Consider the following 11452-nt stretch of genomic DNA (forward strand, 5'->3'; position numbering starts at 1 on the left):
TTTCTTTAATCACGCTCCAAATTACTGATTTCAATTTGGTCGAAGGACCTTAACTGTCAGAAAATGTGGGCCAAGCTCGTTCTAATATTCAGCCAAAGAATAAAGAAGCTGACACAAAAACTCAAAGGAAATCACTACTCTTGCAAAACAAAAGATAAAGGATGTAAAGTATCATAATTCACACGGGCAACATGCTTGATACTCCCAGCCCAGCACCAGGCTTTCCACATCTCCTTGACATCAATGAGCTGTACGTAAAGCAGTTTTGCTGAAGGGTGTAAAGAAAACACTTAAATGTAAAACTTATTCCCTGATCCTCAAGCTTACAACTTCGCTAGAGAGCTTAGCTGCGTAACTAACACTCGAGGGCGGTCAATGAAACGTGACAAATCACTTGCCAGGGGTCGTGAAAGGAGGAATTCACAGTTAGGGATCATTCGGGACTGGGGGGCTTGTCAAGGAAGACTATAAGAGGTGGGATGTAAGCTAGGTGCTAAGAGACAGGCGGGAAACGGCGTTTCTGGCGAAGGACTCAAGGCTGGGCACGTTGGGGTAGTGCGGTGGACGGACCGCTCGACCCTTCCTCGGGCCACTGCGCGTGCGCAGGCCAACGCTCGCGCCGGGCGCGCGGCCCGCGGGAAGCCAGCCAGGGCCCGCGAGCGCGAGACCCCGCGCACCAAGGCGGGAAAAGGGTCGCGCATGCGTCACTCTGCGCTTCGAGCTCGCCAGGATGGGGAAAGGAGGGTGGAGTTTCCAAGAGGGAACTTGACCCGTTAGCAGCCGCGGTCATGGCGGCACGTTCACCGCCCTCGCCGCTCCCTCCGCCCCAGGCGCGACAGTCGGGCCCCTGGTCCCCGCATGTTGGGCAGGAAGTCAAGGTCCATGCAGTGTGCAGCGAGGCCTTGGGTCTTGCAGGCGCTGCACGGGAGGTCGTCGCGGGCAAAAGGGATGTCCCCTGGCGGGGTGAAGAGGGATCGGGGGGCCGGCGAGGGGGCGCGGCGGCGGCTCAGGCTCCCCTCCTCAGCGCGCCCATGGCGTCCGGGCGGCTTGAGGGCATCTCGGTAGAGGAGGCGATGGCGACCCGGACGCAGCTGCTGGAGGAAGAGCTGAGCAGCCTAAAGGAGGAGCTGGCTCTGTGTCAGGTATCGAGGGTCCTCGCCGCCGGCCTTTCCCCTCTTCTGCGGGCCGGGGCCAGCGGGAGCGCGCCCCTCTCCCTCCTGCCTCCGCTGCGCCGTTCGCGGATGTGGGACCCACCCAGCCCCGCCCGGCGACGCACCCGTCGGCTCCCACACCCAGCCCGACCAGCTCCCGGGTGCCCGACCCGGGGCTTCCGCTCCTCTCTGGACACGGCCCGGCAGGGTTCGTCTCCGCGCCCCGCGTTTGATTTTCTTCACTTGGATATCACCGAAACGCCAACCCCCCCCCCAAAAAAAAACCCAAGTTCGCGAGGGTGACTGTAGTGGTACCTGGTGCAGCTGGAGTGGAGTGCATTCCACGAGTTGAAAATGTTGAACGGGAAAGCGTCAACACTTTCGTTAAAATAAAATCCATCGTTGAAGGAGCCTGTTTTTAATTTTCAAACTCAAACTTCCTCTTGTTCTTACAAAGCCAAACCTAAGTTGGAAACACAGATCTGAAATTTTTAGGGAGTCTGGGGCTGGGAACTTGCACACACAATAAATGATGCTTGATATTAACCAGTTAGAATAATTCCTTAGTCCTTGAGTGAGAAATCTCATTTTCAGGTATTCTTGCCGGTGAAGAACATTTCCTAAACCAATTGTGTTATATTTGTTTCCTGCAGTTGTGAACAGATTGTGAGGATGAGCTTCACTGTACTCTCACATTCAGAGAGATTTAATTTTCCCTAATTTTGCATCCTTACCACCTCTGCTCTGATTTCACCAGAACCGTTAGGCAGGTGTGGGAGATTAAATGTTGGGCACTCACTCAGCAATCAGGATCTTTGAGTCATTCTGTTTTCAAGATAGAAACCAGTTAGGAACTACTAGATACGGAGGTAACTTTGTGAACATTAGCACTAATTTAGGTTAATAAAACAATTCATGAACTCCTTTCTCATAATTTGTTTTGCTGTACTCTTTTGCCTCTTAGGCAGGTCTTTGCTCACTGAGTTAAGGCTGTAAAAATTGGGTAATCTTGTTGGAATTTGAACATGTCTGCATGAACAAGTTGCTTTTACCATTTTCTGTTCTTTATTGGTTAAGGAGCAAAGGGAGAAATAAAAGATACCAATGAATGAAAACATTTTATCTGCACACCTCATCCTTAGGAAGTTTAAGGATATGAACCCATGATAAAGTCCTTTGTTACTTTCACAAATCCTAATCTAAACTATGTAGCCATATCTTCTACACTGTGCCCCCTAGCTCTGTATTTCCCATAGTTTACGCATACAGGGTCAAGATTCAAAGATACTTTTAACGAATGACTTGGTTAAAGAAGTCAATCTGTTGGAAACAACCCAATGACCTCCATATGTGTTTAAAATTGGGGCTGTAAACATGCTTGTAGGCGTTGACATTGGATAGATATGGACTAGGGAAGATGATTGAAGTGATCTAGGCAGATGTACAAATAGCGATATGGTCATGGTTAGCCTAGATTTTTCTTGAGATTTTTGTAATTGACACTGACAGATAATCATAGGCATTCCAGTAAAGAAAGATGAGATTGGCAGTATCCCATGCCATAAAACTTGGAGTCACACCATACTTCTGCTCTTACGAAACTTGAGAGAAACAATAATAGAACTCCCAAGTGTTTTGTAAAAAGGTATTTAAGTAACTAAGCATTCAGTTTTATATCTTTTCTATTGTTTCTTCCTCTCGCTTATTCTGTTAAAAACCACAGTAACAAGAATACATAGTATTAATGCTTTGTTTTTCAATCCATTTAAAATCTGCAACCCACAGTAAAAAATTAGTTGTACATCTCAACTTAGTAAACACATAATTTCAGGAAGATTATCCTAACAATGTGTCATGAACGCTGATACTTTCTTTTCAACTCTGTTCGTAAAACAATGTTCAATGTTCAGATCCTGTAGAATAATTTCACAAACCAGCAATGGATCAAAACCTACAGTTTGGGAAAATAAAAACAAACCTAATTAGTCTATGGTCACAAGTAGTAACTTTAGTTTGGTTATTGCCACATTTAACTCACTGGTATTCAAATTATATGTGCTCATTGATTCCATCGACCATTCCCTTCAATTGGAATACCTGAGAATAAGCATGTAATAGAAAACAATCTGCTATACCCCCACCTCCCCAAGTGTTTCTCTTAATATAAACTTCCCATCTCAGTCTTTGATTGCAGTATTAAACATTTTTTTATGACTCTCAGATCAGCAAGCAAACTACATAATGCCTGACTGAAGCATTACTTTCAATCTTGGGATTTACTGAGTATACTAGGTCAATTTCCAAATGTAGATGTTACCTAAGGAATTATCAAGGGTACTCAAAAGAGTCATTTTGAATATGTGACGTTTTTGCCTTATACCTTGGTTTTAGAACCTAAATCCATCATACTCTTAATTTTGATATTTGAAAAATGTTTTCTACTTGCGACAAAGTATGCTGGATATGGGTGCATGGGGTGAATGAATGCATACTTACCAACATTTGTAGAATACCAGATGAGGAAAAAGAACGCTATGTTTATATAGTATATAGTCAGCTCATTTTCTTTTTTTGGTAGCATCCAAAAATATTTACGAAATCTGTAAACCAATTTCAGTAACAAATTATTTAGAGCATTTAAATGAAATACATGACCATTATTACAATTTTAATGATGAAACTAACTTTTATGAAGCACGTGATGTTGGAGTTGAGACTATGACCAGAGAACTCAGCCACTTATATTTTATCTTAGAAATTTAGGTATGTTGAAGCGTTGGCCAGTAATTCACAGAAATTTTCTTGAGAAGATTACTACATAATTGGATCCCTCTGTTGTTGTTAGTAGCTGTATTCTATTAGATGAATTGTACAATTTTAGGAATTATTTTTCCTAATAATAATTTACCGAGTGAATACTTCGTGACTCTGTAATTCCTTCCATGGTTGTCCGTAGGTTGTGATAGATACGTAATTTGTTTAAATGTAGGAGATAGTTTTCATATGTTTGTTGAGGTCAGTTGGGAACCTACTTTGTTGCTGGGAACTAAACTAGGTGTCAGTGACAAAAGCAATCTTGGGTGTCTGTGTTTGTATAGCTAATACATATTCCCACGCCAAGTGACAAGGGAAAGACAAAGCCAATCCATTGCTAAGGTAATTAAGACTCCAGTAAGACCCCAATTACCTATTACTGTGTCAACCATTTCCTAGACTGAGCTTAGTATTAACTTTGTGAGAAGGGGTGGAAATTGTAATTTTAAATTATTTGATTCTACAATAAGTTCTACAGTGAAAATATCACATGCAAGTAAAATTTTGCTGCAGGTAATTCAAAAATGGCTGCAGCAGTACATCGTCAGGGAGCTTCAGAAATTCAAGCTGGATTCACAAGAGGATGTGGAATGAGGGATATCATTGCTGATGTTGGATGGATCTTAGCTGAAAGCAGAGAATATCAGAAGGATGATTGCCTGTGTTTTATTGACTATGCCAAAGAATTCGACTGTGTGGATCATGAAAAATTAGGATAACACTGCAAAGAATGGGAATTCCAGAACAGTTGACTGTGCTCATGCAGAACCTGTACAAAGACCAAGAGGTGGTTGTTTGAACAGAACAAGGAGATACTGTGTTGTTTAAAGTCAGGAAAGGTATGCGTCAGGATTGTATCCTTTCACCATACTTATTCAGTCTGTATGCTGAGCAGATAATCCAAGAAGCTGGACTATACGAAGAAGAATGCAGTATCAGGATTGGTGGAAGACTCATTAACAGCCAGTGATATGCAGATGATACAACCTTGCTTGCTGAAAGTGAAGAGGACTTGAAGCATTTACTGATGAAGATCAAAGACTACAGCCTTCAGTATGGATTACATCTCAACATAAAGAAAACAAAAATCCTCACAACTGAACCAATCAGCAACATCATGATAAGCGGAGAATAGATTGAAGTTGTCAAGGATTTCATTTTACTTGGTCCTCAGTCAACATCCATGGAAGCAGCAGTCAAGAAATCAAAAGATGCATTGCATTGGGCAAATCTGCTGCAAAAGACCTCTTTAAAGTGTTGAAAAGCAAAGATACCACCTTGAAACTAAGGTGCACCTGACCCAAGCCATGGTGTTTTCAGTTGCCTCATATGCAGGCAAAAGCTGGAAGATGAATGAGGAAGACTGGAGAAGAATGGATGCAGCTGAATTATGGTGTTGGCGAAGAATACTGAATTGACTATGGACTGCCAGAAGAACGAACAAATCTGTCTTAGAAGAAGTACAGATAGAATGCTCCTTAGAAGTGAGAATGGCGAGACTTCGTCTCACTTACTTTGGACATGTTATTAGAAGTGACCAGTCCCTGGAGAAGGACATCATGCTTGGTAAAGTAGAGGGTCAGCAAAAAAGAGAAAGACTGTCAATGAGATGATTGACACAGTGGCTGCAGTAACAGGCTCACATATAGCAAAGATTGTGAGGATGGCGCCGGACTGGGCAGTGTTTCATTCTGTTGTACATAGGGTTGCTATGAGTTGGAACTAACTTGATGGCACCTAACAACAACATAATGAAAATAAAGAATTTTATAATTAATGTTTTAAATTAGTATTTTAAAAAGTTTTTTTTAATTAAATTTTTTTAAAAAAAACGTGCTTAAAGAAAGTTGGTAAATACAGGAACAATTTGTTAACTAGTTATTTTTTGTGGCTTTATTTTTCATATATGATAGAAGGTCTTTTTAGTAATTAGCAGTATAATTCATATTGCAGATAATATAGCGTTTAAATAACTAAAAACTTATAAAAACATACATGCAAAGTCCACAATCCAGTCATAGGATTTTATTGCCCATAAAAGAACTTCTTTTCAAATCACCACGTATCACTTACACATTTGAGTGTTTTAAGGTGACAAAGAAAGCCTGAATAGCTTCACAGCGACCCTGTAGGACAGAGTGGAACTGCCCCAAAGGGTTTCCAAGGAGTGCCTGGTGGATTCGAACCTTTATTGTTAGCAGCCGTAGCTCTTAACCACTACGCCACCAGGGTTTCCAGGTGACTATAGATTAAAAAAATAAATTGATAAGTAATATTTAAACTAAAGAAACTTGGCAATTAGAAAGTTCTTCCCTAAATGACTTGTGGGTATAAATTATAATTACCAAATATTGTTAATAGTGTTTCTGGAGGAGTATTTTCTCAAGTTTCTTTTTTCTCTAGCCTCTGTGTTAAAAACAACCCAAGGAGAAAAAACTGTTATGTTCTGTTTGGTAATGGTTGAAGAGGATATGTGCAATAACAATAAAAACAAAAAGGACAGAAGACAGAAACATTTTTTCTTCAGATATTTACAGGTTTCTCACTATATCCCTCTCACTGTGCAAGAGCTAAATGCTACTCTTTATTAGTAAGCCTTACTTGTTTGAGCTAAAGTAACTTAGTTCTTTAATAAATGCTGAAAACCTCTTTTTTTACATTTTTAGTTATATTAACCTCTCTTGCTTAGTATTTAGGTGGTGGTGGTGGTTGTGTGCCGTTGTGTCGGTTCCAACTCATAGGACCCTATAGGACAGGGTAGAACTGCCCCATAGGGTTTCCGAGGAGCGACTGGTGGATTCAAACTGCTGACCTTTAGGTTAGGAGCCTAAGCACTTATCCACTTCCCCACCAGGACTCCAGTATTTAGATAGAGAAGTTAAAGTGAAAATACATGAGAATTTTTGCTATTTTGTTTTAAAACAAGCTATAAGAAGAATTTTTAGAGAACACTGATTTCAAAGGATTTCATAATTTAATCAGCTTACCTTTTAAAAATAGAGATACCAGAGCACGTAATATTGCATAGCTTGCCTTTTCCTAACCTTCACTGCTTTTTGAGTAGGTTGTGACATTTGGTTTATATATTGACACTGCTTGTCCTTAAATAATTTTAAAACTCAAAAGCTGAATTTTTGCTTCTAAAGTAATAAGATAATGCACAGTATATAAGAATAGTTAGGTAAGGTAGTGCTGTCTAGTATTTAGGCTGTGAAGTCTTTTTTTTTTTTAAAGATCAAAGATTAAATAGTAAAAAAAAACAGAAGTTCCAAAACAGCATATGGTAAATATATTTATAATTTTTGAGTAGAGAAGGTCTTTGTAACTGGTACATAATATCCTTAAGCCATATGGAAACAATAGATAAATTTGAGTGTATAAACTTAATAATTACATTTTGCAAAAAAGAATCCCCCATCGTAAATTAAATGAACAGAAACAGCCTGGGAAAAATACTTGTGACATTTTGGTAGACATAGGTTTAATTTTAAGATTTCCTAGAAGCTTCACATATCACTTCTTGTATTTCATCAGCTGAACTCAGTCATATAGCCCACAAAGCAAGAGTGGCTGGGAAACAATTTTTTTCAGTTGGGCAGCAAAGAGCCAAAATGATTTCTGTTACGAAAAGGAAGGGGAAATGGATGGTGGAGACAGATACAAATAATGCTTTCTGCCACACAAGTAAAATCAACAAACAAATACAGTATTAGAAAAAGAAATGTACCTTGAAAAAAGATGAAACAGGGTAATTGGTGACTATTATAAATATAGTAGTTAGGGAAGTCTTCTCTGAGGAAGTGATATTTAAGCAAATACCTGAATGAAGGGAAGAAATAAGCTACATGAATAATCTGATGGATGGTATATTACATGCAAAGGTTCTGATACAAATAGAGCAAGAAAGTCAGTGTGAACAGAAGGGAGAGTGATAGATGTGATAGATGAGGTTGAAGAAGTATGCAAGGGGCCGGAGAGTGTGGGTTCTTGTAGCCTTCCTAAAGAGTTTGGATTATTTTCCTAGTCTGATGGGAACTTTTTGGAGGGTTTTGAACTGTAAAGAGGGCAGGGGATCATTGAAGAATGCCAGGCAAAAGATAGAGGTGACTTGGACTAGGACGATAGTGGTGGAGGTAGTAACAAGAAGTGGTAAGAACTGGGGTATATTTTATAGATAAGGCCAATAGGACTTACTAATGATTTGGGTTTGAAGTGTGAGAAAAGGAGAACAGCCAAGATTGACTCCTAGATTTTAGGTCTTTGAACAACTGAATAGATAGTGGTGACATTTTCTGTGAAGCAGAGGGTCAGGTTGTGGGAGGGTAGGGAATGAAGAGTTTTGTTTTGGATGAGTTAAATTTGAGATGCCTATTAGGCATCCAAGTGGAATTGTCTAGTAGGCAGTCTGGAGCTCGTTTATGGAGATATAAATGTGGGAGTCATCAGTGTAGAGTTTGTGTATAAAACCGTGGGAGTGGATGAGATCAGCTAGGGCAGTGGTTCTCAACGCTGAGTGCACAGAATCACCTGGGAGCTTTTAAAAAATACTGATGCTTCAGCGTTTTTTCTGAGACCAGTGAAATCAGAATCTCTAGAGCATCACTGGAGCCCTGGTGGCGCTGTGGTTAAGGAGTTGGCTGCTAACCAAAAGCTTGGCAGTTTGAATCCGCCAGCCACTGCTTGAAAACCCTGTGGGGCAGTTTTACTCTGCCCTCTAGGGTCGCTGTGAGTCGGAATCAGCTTGATGGTGATGGGTTTGGTTTTTTTTGGTTAGAGCATCAGTATTTTTTTAAAGCTCCCAGAAGTGATTCTTAACAGTCATCTGGGGTGGATAACCAACAACCTAGGGAACAAGAACCGAAGTTGTCTGTTGCATTTGGCAATATGGCGGGCCTTGACAAATTATTTTAGCATAATGGTGGGGAGGAAAATCTGGCTGGAGGAGGTTATAGAGTCAATGGGAGGTGAGGAAGTAGAGGGTGATTTTGCTGAAAAGGGAAGCTGAAAAATGGAGCAGTGTATGAGGGCAGTATCTTTTTAGAGCAAATTTACTTTGATATTCAGCATTTAATATTTCAAACATTTGCACCCTAAAATGCGGGTGGTAGAAATAGTATAAGTGAATGAAGATTACTAGTCTAAAACTTTTTAAAATAGAATTTCCTATTATACTTTTCAAGAATCTTTTGTTACAGCAGTAGTTACAAGGATCTTGAAATTATGTTTTTTCATTTACTTATTTGATGTAGTATTCTGTCTTGTCTGATAAAACTCAAAGCAGTACACTTAAAATGTCTTTTATTCCTTTAAGGCTGATAAAGAATTTGTTTGGTCTTTGTGGAAACGTCTCCAGGTGACAAACCCAGATCTCACACAAGCAGTCAGTTTGGTTGTGGAAAGGTGAGCTCCCAAGTTATTTCTTCATGAGTATTTGGTTCGTTGAATTTGTTTCTCTTCAGGATTTAGCACTTTGCATTAATGCCTTAGATTCATTTGATTTCCAAATAAGAACATTTTGTGGAGCATGATATTATTACTGGTATTGGATTTATATCAAGGGGTGCCAGTTTACTGAGTGAGTACAGGTTGGCTGTGTCTTGTGCTTGTAACCTGTAAAACTGTGCCTTCCACAGTGGTTTTTTTGTGTGTATATAAGTGTGTGTGCTTATCTTGAGCAGTTCCAGCTCAGCTTTAAAAACTGGAGAAGTCCCTGTTGTTTAGCTTCTTACTCCATAGACTGCCCCGGTAGGAAACTTCATAGACATGATACGCTCAGTTTTCCCTAAGATAATTGCAGTATGTACTTGAAAGTCTGGATTGACCTTGCCAGAGTGGGGAAAGTGCCCTGGAATAGGTTGAGGGATTTCTCTTATCACTGCATATTACTCTGTAGGGGATACCCAGTCATTTACTGTAGATTATTGGGTCTCTTCTTGGTCATTAGAAACAGTGGAGTGATGCTGGGTACTCCTTATCAAACATTCAGTATACGGTTGTCCCCTGACACTTAGCACAGCCATTAAAACACTTGCTTTCCTATTAAATGGAATTCATTACATTTTCTAAATGAGAAGCTAAGCATATGGATACGTTTTCCTTTTTTTTTGCTTTATTGGAATCATGATTATATAATCTGAATATCATTTTTGAGAACTTGAACTACAATACTGTTTGGAATCTCTAGCTCTGGGATCATTCCAGTATTGTCTGGAATTTGACTTTTTAAAATCTATTCTGTGTGCCTGACTTTGTCAAGTTTTATCATCCTTGGTTATTGTGAACTCTTAATATAGTATAAATCAGTTTCTTCTCAGGTTGCTTGTTTATCTAATTCATCAGTCTTTTCCTTTTGATGATAAGAATTGAGTCTTTTGTAGAAGTATCCTGTTATTGTCTCAGTCATCTTTGAGATGAAATGTGGTTTAACTCTTAGGCTTATTTTTATTTTTTTCAGAATAGGCCTTTTAGAAGATACATTTTTGGGGTGTTCAATTGTCATTTCTGTGATTCTTTATCCACCTCTCCTTTTATTTAATTTGTTTTTTACTTTCTAAAACTGTCCTTAATTTTTTCTATCTTCTTGGTTGAGATAGAAGCAAATATTAAAGTATTACTTGATTATCTTTCTCATCCTTTAAGTTTTCTATTTTTAATGTTTTATAATTTACATATCAGTATAAAGGTTGTTGTTGTTAGATGCCATTGAGTCAGTTCTGACTCATAGCGATCCTATGTACAACAGAATGAAACACTGCCCGGTCCTGTGCCATTCTCACAATTGTTGCTGTGTTTAAGCTCGTTGTTGCAGTCACTGTGTCAGTCCGTGTCATTGAGTGTTTTCCTCTTTTGCACAGACCCTCTACTTTACCATGGAAACACTGGTGGTGTAGTGGTTAAGAGCTCTGGCTGCTAACCAAAAGATTGGCAGTTCGAATCCACCAAGTGCTACTTGGAAATCCCATGGGGTAGTTCTACTCTGTCCTGTAGGGTCGCTGTGATTCAGAATTGACTCAGAGGCAATGGGTCTGGTCTGGTCTACTTTACAATGCCTGATGTCCTTTCCCAGGGACTGATCTCTCCTGATAACATGTCCAAAGTATGAGAGACAAAGTCTTACCATGTTTGCTTTTAAGGAGCATTCTGACTGTACTTCTTCCAACACAGATTTCTTTATTCTTCTGGCAGTCCAACACCATAATTCAATTGCAACAATTCTTCTTTGGTCTTCCTTATTCATTGTCCAGCTTTCGCATGCATATGTGGCAGTTGAGAATACATGGCTTGGGTCAGGCACACCTTAGCCCTCAAAGTGACATTCTTGCTTTTTAACACTTGAAAGAGGTCTTTTGCAGCAGATTTGCCCAATGCAGTATGTCATTTGATTTCTTGATTGCTGCTTCCATGGGTGTTGATTATGGATCCAAGTAAAATGAAATCCTTGACAACTTCAATCTTTTCTCCATTTATCATGATGTTGCTTATTGGTC

General features: G+C 39.8%; 1 protein-coding gene across 1 annotated transcript in view; it reads left to right on the plus strand.

Moving 5' to 3' along the window:
• The first annotated feature begins 788 nt into the window (after positions 1-788).
• The window catches only part of LOC101346121 (centlein), an 86317-nt gene continuing 75653 nt past the window's right edge, over positions 789-11452 (plus strand). Inside the window, exons 1-2 of the mRNA XM_004373509.1 lie at positions 789-1142; positions 9277-9365. Coding sequence (XP_004373566.1) covers positions 789-1142; positions 9277-9365 — 443 coding nt within the window. The remainder of the gene's footprint in view (positions 1143-9276; positions 9366-11452) is intronic.

The sequence above is a fragment of the Trichechus manatus genome, unplaced genomic scaffold, assembly GCF_000243295.1.
Source record: "Trichechus manatus latirostris isolate Lorelei unplaced genomic scaffold, TriManLat1.0 scaffold00025, whole genome shotgun sequence".
NCBI classification, from domain to species: Eukaryota; Metazoa; Chordata; class Mammalia; order Sirenia; family Trichechidae; genus Trichechus; species Trichechus manatus.